At 42.5% G+C, this 11,576-nt stretch overlaps 2 protein-coding genes across 4 annotated transcripts; both read left to right on the forward strand.

Annotated features, from left to right (window-relative positions):
- The first annotated feature begins 490 nt into the window (after positions 1-490).
- LOC110153473 (protein NLRC3-like) lies at positions 491-7,195 on the forward strand. 3 transcript variants are annotated; one of them, XM_055151310.1, is made up of 7 exons: positions 1,103-1,167; positions 1,572-1,652; positions 1,731-1,867; positions 2,497-2,637; positions 4,470-4,509; positions 4,605-4,794; positions 5,697-7,195. In XM_055151310.1, the coding sequence occupies exons 4-7, from the start codon at positions 2,507-2,509 to the stop codon at positions 7,193-7,195; spliced, it is 1,860 nt and encodes a 619-aa protein (XP_055007285.1). In that variant the 5' UTR covers positions 1,103-1,167; positions 1,572-1,652; positions 1,731-1,867; positions 2,497-2,506. The 3 variants fall into 3 exon arrangements, with proteins under 3 accessions (XP_055007284.1, XP_055007286.1, XP_055007285.1); XM_055151311.1 differs by lacking the exon at positions 1,572-1,652 and having other exon boundaries at positions 1,026-1,167; XM_055151309.1 differs by lacking the exons at positions 1,572-1,652; positions 1,731-1,867 and having other exon boundaries at positions 491-1,167.
- Positions 7,141-9,260, forward strand: LOC129408226 (uncharacterized). The gene is made up of 5 exons (XM_055151313.1): positions 7,141-7,459; positions 7,528-7,695; positions 7,761-7,931; positions 8,021-8,067; positions 8,226-9,260. The coding sequence occupies exons 1-5, from the start codon at positions 7,287-7,289 to the stop codon at positions 8,723-8,725; spliced, it is 1,059 nt and encodes a 352-aa protein (XP_055007288.1). The 5' UTR covers positions 7,141-7,286; the 3' UTR covers positions 8,726-9,260.
- Positions 9,261-11,576: the final 2,316 nt, after the last annotated feature.

An 11,576-nucleotide genomic window follows, 5' to 3' on the forward strand; every position in this document is an offset into this window, starting at 1 on the left:
TGACTTGTGTGTGACATGATGTGGGCTCAGTATCAATCAATCATACCGTATTTTTCGGACTGTAAGTCACACTTTTTTTTTTTTTTTTACTTATTTACTATCACTTATATTGATTAAAGAAACTATTAAAAATGATCTAAACTATTCTCAATGTGCATCAGTCTATTTTAGATACGGGATTATACAGCTTTTGTAAAGAAGGAAAATCATTAGGATCTGTTAATTCTCTTCAATAAAACTGTTTAAACATTTATCTGTGTGCTGCCTCAGAGACCTGCAGAGTGGCGCCCTCTGCTGGAGCTCAGTGTCTCTGTCAGTGAGAGGGAGGAACCACAGACAAAACAAAACTGAAACTAAAAGTGTTTGAGAGACGTCCGGCTGAGGCCTGTTTGAGACTGCGGTGACACAGTGAGTATTTCTCATGATTAACATGTAAAATATTGAAACAGTGATGTAGACTTTGCTCTTGCCTCAGTTCAGAGCTGAGTAGTTCTGCCTTAGACCGAGTTTAGTCTGACTTTAGTCCTAGTGCTGATTGGGGCCTGGTGCTGATGACCTATTTTATACATGGTTGTTTTCAGACCAAGTGTTTCTTTATTCCTACTTTAGTTTTGTTTTGATCTGTCCTGATTTGAACCTGATCTAATCTTAAACTACACTAACAGCAGTGGAAAGAGTATTTGTACTCAAGTAAAAGTATAGTTGTGTGGCTATTCTTTTGGGTCCTGCTGTAGATCAGGTTAGATTTAGTGTCAGTTTAGTTCTGTTTCAATCTGTATGGTCCAGGTTTAATCATGATCTGGTCCAAACTCACACTATTGAGGGAGTAGATCATTTGAAACACGGCCACACCCAGTGAAGTGTGATGTGGTCAAGTGTCCAGCAGAGGAAGACACAGACCGATCAGACCTCTGGGTGCAGAGCAGAGACACATTTCACAGTAACTCCACATCTAAAGAACAGAACTTCTAAACAGGAGACATCTCTGTATGTTCTGTTCAAATGGACTCTTCTTCTGATTCCAGCTCCTGCAACATGGACCCACCTGGACTCGGCCCCGGGTCTAAACTCAGACCTAAAACCTGCTCCCAGCTCTGTGTCTCTGAGAAGTGACCACTCCAAAGGCCTTCCTCCAGACTTTAGTGAAGCTCGTCCTGAAGATGAGAGGTGAGACATTTGAACAGGTCTTTTCACACTGATAAACAGAGACTAAAGTGAGTAGGACTGTTACTGTGTGACTGTCTCCTCAGTCAAACACATTATTCACTCTGTATCTTCTTTCCTGTTTTGTCCTGGTCATGTGCTCCAGAGGGTCAGACTTACACAGACATAAGTTTAAACTACTGCAGAACACATGAACTGCACTGACTCTACACTGCCCCCTGTGGACGAGCACTGACAGCACACTCTGTCTGAGCTGAAATACAGTAATGCCTCATTTAACTCAACATCTTTAGAAATATGAAGTCTAAAGATTTCTGTTCTGAGTGTGTAGGTTAGGGTATAAAAAAGGGCTATGTGCTATGTGCTAAAAAAAACAGTAAGGTTAAAAGTTATTTCATTTTTTTCAGGTGCACCGATAAATGACAAACAACCAACAAATTCAATTCTACATTTACAAAATCAACCAAAAAAAATAACAACAAATTAAAGTTAGTAAAGTCAAACCAAACATTAATGAAAACAAACCAAACTAATTAAACTCTACATTTATCTGTGTGCTGCCTCAGAGACCTGCAGAGTGGCGCCCTCTGCTGGAGCTCAGTGTCTCTGTCAGTGAGAGGGAGGGACCACAGACAAAACAAAACTGAAACTAAAAGTGTTTAGAGACGTCCGGCTGAGGCCTGTTTGAGACTGCAGTGACACAGTGAGTATTTCTCATGATTAACATGTAAAATATTGAAACAGTGATGTAGACTTTGCTCTTGCCTCAGTTCAGAGCTGAGTAGTTCTGCCTTAGACCGAGTTTAGTCTGACTTTAGTCCTAGTGCTGATTGGGGCCTGGTGCTGATGACCTATTTTATACATGGTTGTTTTCAGACCAAGTGTTTCTTTATTCCTACTGTAGTTCTGTTTTGATTGGTCCTGATTTGAACCTGATCTAATCTTAAACTACACTAACAGCAGTGGAAAGAGTATTTGTACACAAGTAAAAGTATAGTGTGGCTATTCTTTTGGGTCCTGCTGTAGATCAGGTTAAATTTGCTTAGAAATTATTTAGTGTCAGTTTAGTTCTGTTTGGATCTGTATGGTCCAGGTTTAATCATGATCTGGTCCAAACTCACACTATTGAGGGAGTAGATCATTTTAAACACGGCCACACCCAGTGAAGTGTGATGTGGTCAAGTGTCCAGCAGAGGAAGACACAGACCGATCAGACCTCTGGGTGCAGAGCAGAGACACATTTCACAGTAACTCCACATCTAAAGAACAGAACTTCTAAACAGGAGACATCTCTGTATGTTCTGTTCAAATGGACTCTTCTTCTGATTCCAGCTCCTGCAACATGGACCCACCTGGACTCGGCCCCGGGTCTAAACTCAGACCTAAACCTGCTCCCAGCTCTGTGTCTCTGAGAAGTGACCACTCCAAAGGCCTTCCTCCAGACTTTAGTGAAGCTCGTCCTGAAGATGAGAGGTGAGACATTTGAACAGGTCTTTTCACACTGATAAACAGAGACTAAAGTGAGTAGGACTGTTACTGTGTGACTGTCTCCTCAGTCAAACACATTATTCACTCTGTATCTTCTTTCCTGTTTTGTCCTGGTCATGTGCTCCAGAGGGTCAGACTTACACAGACATAAGTTTAAACTACTGCAGAACACATGAGCTGCACTGACTCTACACTGCCCCCTGTGGACGAGCACTGACAGCACACTCTGTCTGAGCTGAAATACAGTAATGCCTCATTTAACTCAACATCTTTAGAAATATGAAGTCTAAAGATTTCTGTTCTGAGTGTGTAGGTTAGGGTATAAAAAAGGGCTATGTGCTATGTGCTAAAAAAAACAGTAAGGTTAAAAGTTATTTCATTTTTTTCAGGTGCACCGATAAATGACAAACAACCAACAAATTCAATTCTACATTTACAAAATCAACCAAAAAAAATAACAACAAATTAAAGTTAGTAAAGTCAAACCAAACATTAATGAAAACAAACCAAACTAATTAAACTCTACATTTACAATAAGTGCTAGTGTTGTGCAAACATGAATGATGTGCTAATTGGTATTTTAAGTGCGTGTGCTGAAGTTCTTATACAGGCTTTGATGTTAAGTTTACGTACATGGAGGTCCAGATGGTTAAAGTGCATTGTGCCAAGGAGCCTATCTGGGATAAAGTGACCCTTGTATCCCACAACATTCATCAAATAAGAACTAACAGTAAGAATAGAGAGCAAGAACCTGTTTCTAGTTTCTTGTCAGTGATGCCGAGAGCGAGCGTCAAATTCACAGAGTTTCTTTCAAACTGTCAAACTGTCTACAGCAGGGGTGTCAAACTCATTTTGTTCCGGGGGCCGTATCCAACCGACTTTGATCCCAAAGTGTCCGGATCAGAAAACTCATGTCATATAAACCCCAAAAATAACAATAAGTTCAAATATTTGTGCAGAGAAACACAAATCTATTACAGAAATATTTTTTAATTGATTAACTCTTTCTTTTACAAAATATTATAATATTATGAACAACCTGAAACTTTAAGAAAAATACAATTTCAACACAAAGTTTTAACATGAACTTGTATGTAAACAGGAATAAGTCAATTTTTGTTGTAAAATCCTGCACTCAGCTCCACTTTTCTCATGTTGGACATTTTTCTGATGAAGGTGTCACGGTCAACAGTCAAAACGATCGTCCTTTAAGAGCGTTTGGAAAGAGACAAGTCTTCATTTGTGCTGCTCTGGTGGGAGGGGCCACGTACAGAGACGCTGGAGACGCTGCTGTGATAAACACCACAGAAAATTAACAAGATTTTAATAGAAAATATAATTAAAATATTTTAGTAGAAAATCAGCCGAGGGCCAGATTAAAGGTCTTGGAGGGCCGAATCTGGCCCCCGGGCCGCATGTTTGACACCTGTGCTTTAGAGCATGTATTTGTTGCCTCTTCATAAATGTTTTTTAGGTAGGAATAAGTTTAGGTTTAATATATTGTTTCTCATTAAGGTTGGTAATTAATACTATATTTGATGTATTTAAGTTACACATCCCAAAATTAGCTCCTCATATTCTCTAAAGGTGCATTGAGTAACTCAGAAGGAGGCCAAATTATGTATTTTTATTTACTTTTTGAGCTGCATTTAAACAAAGATAAATCTTTCTGATATATTTTAGCACTAAGGCTAAACTCGTTCTCCTCTGAGCTTGTCTTTTATAACCCTGTTTTACTCTTGTCTCTGTCTTATTCTGTTCTTTTATGGACCATGAGTCTGGAATAAATAAATGATGATGAGTTTATTGTTTGACAGGGAGCCAGGCCCAAAGGAGCAGCTGGACGCCATATTCAGGGTGAGTACCCCACGAGCGCAGCATGTGTGGGGTTCTCTGGGTGCTCCTCAGGTGCTCTCTTTGACTAAAACTCTTCTCTTATTGTTCTGTTCCAGCGTCTGGAGGAGGACGTCCTGACTTTTGTCAAAGAGCAGCTGCAGAGGCTCCACAGGCTCCTGGCCTCAGATTACCCAGAATGCTCTGAGAGTGAGGAGGAGGAGCAGAGCAGCAGAGAGGTTCTGAACATCACCCTGGACTTCCTGAGGAGGATGGACCAGGAGCAGCTGGCCCAGCGCCTGCAGAACAGTAAGAACTCTGTTACTGTCCATCTGAGGAACAGACCACACCAGACTTGACTTCACAGTAACAAAAGTCTACAGGTGTTTGAGGCTCACAGAAAGTACTATGACCCGTACATTAGGAGGGAGTTTTATCCACCTGAGGAACAGATGCTGGATATAATCTGTTTAACTTAAAAAGACCCATGTGTCATTTTCTGATCTATGTTATAATGTTTCCTCATCACAAACTGACCTGGAGTATTTTGTTTCATTCCACATGTTTAACACACAAACCCTGTATATTTAATTCTTCTCTCAAACAGAAAACACTCTGTTCCACCTTATGATGTCATGTGGAACAACATGGAAAGTTCTCCACTGTGTTTTTAAAGTCCATAGACCTTCAGTACAATCATTTGTTGTTAACATCATTTGTTGTTAACTTGACTTGAAAGCTCGGCCTTGTGACAAAGTGGAAAAGAGCATTTTGAGTTTTGGAGATGGAGACAGACTAACAATAAAGAATTACTCAAACTTGAGTGAAGGACAAAAAACAAGCAGAACACAATTCCAGGTGTATTTTTGATGAGGGAACAACATTATAAGATGGTTAAAAGTTCAAAAGTCAATATAATATCTGTAATATAGGACCTACAGAGCGGGTCGTCTCTAGGCCGATCATGATAACACATTTTGACAAATTAACAATGACTCAGGATAATAAACCATTTTTAAATAGACTCTGTCATTAAACATACAGACAGACAGATCTGACCTGTAACTTGGCCTGTTGGAGGCACCTGCTTGTCTTCATGTAGTGTAATGTTAAAATCAAATCTTCAGGGAAAAAGCAGGTTTCAGACCCTCCACTAGAAGAGTTATGTTTTCAGGTGGAGTTTCTGTTGACAGTTGTTTGTCTTTATTCAGGTGGTTCTGTTGGAGTGTGCAGAGGGAAACTGAAGTCTGATCTGCAGCAGAGGTTCAGTCGTGTGTTTGAGGGCGTGGCTAAAGCAGGAGACTCCGCCCCCCTGACCCAGATCTACACAGAGCTCCACATCACAGAGGGCGGAGCCTCAGAGGTCAACCAGGAACATGAGGTCAGACTCATGGAGACGGCGTCCAGGAGACCGGCCGCTCCAGAGACCATCACATGTGAAGAGCTCTTTAAACCCCGCCCACATTCACCACAGCCAATCAGATTTGTGTTGACGAAGGGCGTGGCCGGCGTGGGGAAAACAGTGCTGACTCAGAAGTTCAGTCTGGACTGGGCTGAAGGCCGGGCCCACCAGGACCTCCAGCTGCTGTTCCCGTTCACTTTCAGAGAGCTCAATGTGCTCAGAGACACACAGTTCAGCCTGGTGGAGCTGCTGCACCACTTCTTCAGTCCATCCAAACATCTCTGCAGCTTCCAACAGCTCCAGGTGCTCTTCATCTTTGACGGTCTGGACGAGTGCAGACTTCCTCTGGACTTCAGCCGAACCAGAGTCCTGACCGACCCCACAGAGTCCACCTCAGTGCACGTGCTGCTGGTGAACCTCATCAGGGGGAGCCTGCTTCCCTCCGCTCTCCTCTGGATAACCACGCGCCCCGCCGCGGCCAATCAGATCCCTGCTGAGTGCGTCTCCATGGTGACAGAGGTCAGAGGGTTCACCGACCCACAGAAGGAGCAGTACTTCAGGAAGAGGTTCAGAGACCAGGCCACAGTCGTCATCTCCCACATCAAGAGCATCCGCAGCCTCCACATCATGAGCCACATCCCGAACTTCTGCTGGATCCTCTCCACAGTTCTACAGAAACTTCTGGAACAAACAGAACCAGAGCTGCCCCGGACTCTCACACAGATGTACGTCCACTTCCTGGTGGTGCAGGCCAAAGTCCAGAACATCAAGTATCACCAGGGATCAGGGGAGGACCTTCACTGGACTCCAGAGACCAGGGAGATGGTGAAGTCTCTGGGAAAACTGGCCTTTGAGCAGCTGCAGAAAGGAAACCTGATCTTCTACGAGAGTGACCTGAGCGAGTGTGGGCTGGACGCTGCAGCGGCCTCAGTGTACTCCGGAGTGTTCACACAGATCTTTAGAGAGGAGCCAGGCCTGTACCAGGACAAGGTCTACTGCTTCATCCATCTGAGTGTGCAGGAGTTTCTGGCTGCTCTTCACGTCCATCAGATCTTCTACAGCTCTGGAGAGAACCTGCTGAACACATCACACTCCTTTAAGAGTCCTAAGTCTGAGGCAGCCTTCTACCGCTCTGCTGTGGACCAGGCCTTACAGAGTCCAAACGGACACCTGGACCTGTTCCTGCGCTTCCTCCTGGGACTGTCTCTGTCGACCAATCAGAGGCTGCTGCAGGGTCTGCTGACTCACACAGGAAGTGAAGAGACCAATCAGGAAGACAATAAAGTACATCAAACAGAAGCTGAATGAAAAGGGTCTGTCTGCAGAGAGAAGTCTGAACCTGCTCCACTGTCTGAACGAACTGAACGACCACAGTCTGGTTGATAAGATACAGGAGTACATGAGAGAAGGACGACTCTCCAGGTTAAATTCTCCTGCTCAGTGGTCGGCTCTGTCCTTCCTCTTACTGTCCTCAGACTCAGACCTGGAGGAGTTTGATCTGAGGAAATACCAGCGCTCAGAGACAGCTCTCCTGAATCTGCTGCCGGTGGTCAGAGCCTCCACCAAAGTCCTGTGAGTCCAGACTGTATTTAAACTCTTGTGTGGAGGTTCTAGTCTCTAATGTCCCTCTCTGTCCTCAGTCTTTGTGGCTGTGGTCTGTCTCCTCACAGCTGTGCTCCTCTGGCCTCAGTCCTCAGCTCCTCCAGTCTCACACATCTGGATCTCACTAACAACGACCTCCAGGACTCAGGAGTGGAGCTGCTGTGTTCTGGACTGAAGAGCGCCCCCTGCAGACTGGAGACTCTCAGGTGAGACGCTCCCATGATGCACTCTGCCCCCTTGTGTCCACATGAGTGTAATTCTGTGTCTTTAGGCTGTCTGGATGTCTGGTCTCAGAGAGGGGCGGGGCTGCTCTGGCCTCAGCTCTGAGCTCCGCCTCCTCCCACCTGAGAGAGTTAGACCTCAGCTACAACCATCCAGGACCCTCAGCAGAGCTCCTGACCGCTCTACGGGACGACCCCCACTGCCCCCTGCAGTCTCTCAGGTGAGGGTCCTGGTTCAGTGGGTCTCTGGTCCATGGTCGGTCCAGATCCTGGTCTCTGGTCTGGTCTAAACTGGACTTGTGTGTTTCAGGTTGGGTCCTGCTGGAGAACAGTGGATGGTCCCAGGTCTGAGGAAGTGTGAGTCTCTGTATTTCATTCAGTTCATGGGAACATTAACATTATGTAACTTTATCAGACTTTTTATTGTTCAGGATCATTGCATCTTAAAATATAAATGAAATAATACAACTTCTTTCTCAGGAACAGGAAGTGATGTCATGTGTTTGTGTCCTCAGATTCCTGTGAGTTTTCTCTGGATCCAAACACAGCTCACAGAAACATCAAACTGTCTGAGGACAAACGGACAGTGAATTTTTTGACAGAGGAGCAGCAGTATCCAGATCATGAGGACAGATTTATAAACTGGCATCAGGTCCTGAGCTGCACTGGCCTGAGGGGGCGCTGTTACTGGGAGGTTCAGTGGAGCGGGTGGGCTGAAATATCAGTGAGTTACAGAAGAATCAGACGGAGAGGAGAGAGAGAGGAGTGTGTGTTTGGACGCAATGATCAGTCCTGGAGTCTGAGGGTCTGTAATAGACTTTACTATTTCTGTCACAACAACAGACATACAGTCCTCTCTCCTCCTCCTTGCCCCTTCTCTCAGGTCGAGTGTCTGTGTTCCTGGACTCTGAGGCTGGATCTCTGTCCTTCTATGAGGTTCTCTCTGATGGAAAACTGTTCCACCTCCACACCTCCAGCTCCTCCTTCACTGAGCCTCTGTTTCCTGGGTTTTTAGTGTTGGGGGAAGGTTCCTCTGTGTCTGTGGTGCATCTGAAGAGGCCGCTCGCTGGTGGACCTCTGTGACTCTGTCCATCAATGAGTCCTAAATCAGTAAAAATGTTAATAAAAAATAAACATATGAGTATGTCCCATCTACACAACTTTAAAAATGACAGAACAATTAACAAAAATGCTGAAATATAAAAAAGGTAAAGGATAAAAGAGAAATAGTTATAAAATAGGTGAAATAAAAAACAGAAATTAGAAATAAATTTAAGTTAGGAAATCATTTAAAGTTAGTAGTATATTACACCATTTAAATCCAGGCTCTAAACAGTTCTGTTTAGCTGCATATGACTGAAAGGTTTTCATTCCGCACTCTTCTAATTTATGTACTTAGTGTCTCTCTCTCTGTCAATTATTAATTTTATGATGATTATTTATGTTTTGATTTGTTTATATTGTGATTTTAATGTATTTTTATTCTGTAAAGCACTGTGAATTGCTTTGTGTAGGAATTGTGCTGTACAAATAAACTTGTCTTGCCCATAGTTACTAAAAAAAAAAAAAAAAAAAGAGGTTACAAATTAAGAAAATAAGAAATATGGAAATCTTGGAACAATAATGACCAACAAATCCTAAAATAGGAAGTTATTTTTAATAATTCTGGGAAAGAAAACAAAAACAAAAGAACATTGACTGAAATCGTGATCATTTCTACCAGTGACATGGTCTATTCTCCCGCTATATTTGTGTCCTGCTCCACATATTGACAAACCCATTAGAAATAACGTGTGTCACTAAAACAAGTGTCCAAAACCTTTTACAAATCCAGCCCTGAACAGCGTTAGAAAAAAGATTTGATCACGAACCTGTTTGAGATGGAACTGAAGGTGAGTCCTGTGTCCACGCTGCTCCAAAACAGCTCCTTTAAAACACAAGAAAACACAAAATCAACCACAAACTACCGCTAAAGTGCCGCCAATTTAAGATAGCGACAAAACTCAAATACGTGACGCTGTTTTGTTTCTTCAAATATCAAATTAAACCACGTAAATCAGCCCGACATTCTACTAAACACTTACAGAATAAACACAGATATATCCGTGTGAGTTTAATGATCAAACACTGCCGTAATTTAACTTTTTAACAGCGAAAATCAGCAAAGTAAAGTTTTTAAATCAGGAACATGTCACCTCCCGCTTCAGTCACATCTCACGTACCTGCGTCGGGGCCGCGTGCGCTACGTCACTCAAACACATCGATTAGTTTATTATTTTCATTAAAAACACTTTTTATTATTATTTTTTTTATTTTACGAAATATTACATAAATAATAATAATAATAATAATAATAATAATAATAATAATACTTGGCCATGATCTATTTTTATTAACGGTAAACAGGGAATAATTTTAGGTTTATATTAATAATGTTGGGAGGTTAAAGCCACAGCAACGGTTTAATTTATACAGTCTGGATAGATAGATATGGGGGAGATAGTTGTCATGGTGATTCCCGCCAGGTGGGCGTGGTCACGTGAGCACAGATGTATGCTGGGTTCTTTTAAAAATGGCGCTCACCTGCCTGACAGGTAAGGGACCTGTCACCTGGTGACGTGGCACCGGGGAGTCGAGCCAACTCGTTTTGTTTGTCGACAGTTTCACTAAAGTGACTCTTGATGTCACTTCAAACGCTGTTTTATGTCAGAGGAAGCTCCTCTCACGGCAGCAGCGCGACGTTTTTTAGCAAGAAAGAAAGAAAAGTCGGAGCGGAAGCGCAGGACCCGCGGGATTCAGAAAAACGCGCCAAAAGTGCAGCGAGACCCGGATCATCATCAGCAAACAGCACGAGGAGTCCAGGTGAGTCTTACGAGTCCAGGTGAGTCTTGTCAGGTGAGTCTTACGAGTCCAGGTGAGTGTCACGAGTCCAGGTGAGTCTGAGTGTTGTTTGTGTGGATACGGAATCATTATTGCAATAATAAACTGATGTTGGTTTGTAAATGTTGGATGAATGAAGCTGCTGCGGGTGCGTAGTTACTCCGCTCTGATTCATGTTTATGCAATGTGCAAAGTGAACTGAAATAAATAAAGCATCGTTGTGATGAGTTTCAAATGATAAAGATGCTTTCGTTGAAAGGAAATTTAAAATTTATAATAGCTGAGTGAAAAAGTTGGATAATAAAAGGAAACATGAAGGTGCGGCCTTGTGTCCTGAAACTGTCTGGTAAAAGGAAACTTACAGAAAGGCCTTTTCTGAAAACAAATGCAAAAGGTTTTGTCAGTAAAATGAAGGAAATAACACCACAAACGAAACTCATGAAACAAAAGCAAAACGTGTCTCAAATAAAATCTCTGGGTATTTTGATGTGTGAAAATGTCATTTATCACAAAGTGTAAAACCATGGTGGAAAAAAATGTGTTTTTCAAACGTAACAAATTGCAATGAAAAGGTTTAAACATGTCCACCAAGCTTGGGTCAATGAACTGGAACACAAGGACTCAGAAATATATGAAATGAATGATACATTTGTGGGAATTAAATGGTCACTTTCCAAACATGAATGATACAAGGATGGTACAGGACCTGCCATCAAATACTCAAACATGCAAATTTAAACAAATGCAAAACAAAAAGTGGAAGGTGTCATCGAAGGTTTCAAATGGGATAAAAACCTACTTGGACAATAAAAATCTCTCATCTATCCTGGAAATTTAAAACCATCCAAATGCATCCAACTGTACAATGGTCAAATCCTAAAACCTCTGTTCTTTCTTTTTATTCTTTACCTCGTGTCGTCTCAAAACAAGATCTGAGGATTTTAAAGGCTCAGATTTGGGCCTAAACTGGTCCAAATATGTCATAT

The sequence above is a fragment of the Boleophthalmus pectinirostris genome, unplaced genomic scaffold, assembly GCF_026225935.1.
Source record: "Boleophthalmus pectinirostris isolate CB_2022bp ecotype Guang Dong unplaced genomic scaffold, ASM2622593v1 HiC_scaffold_1567, whole genome shotgun sequence".
Taxonomy (NCBI): domain Eukaryota; kingdom Metazoa; phylum Chordata; class Actinopteri; order Gobiiformes; family Gobiidae; genus Boleophthalmus; species Boleophthalmus pectinirostris.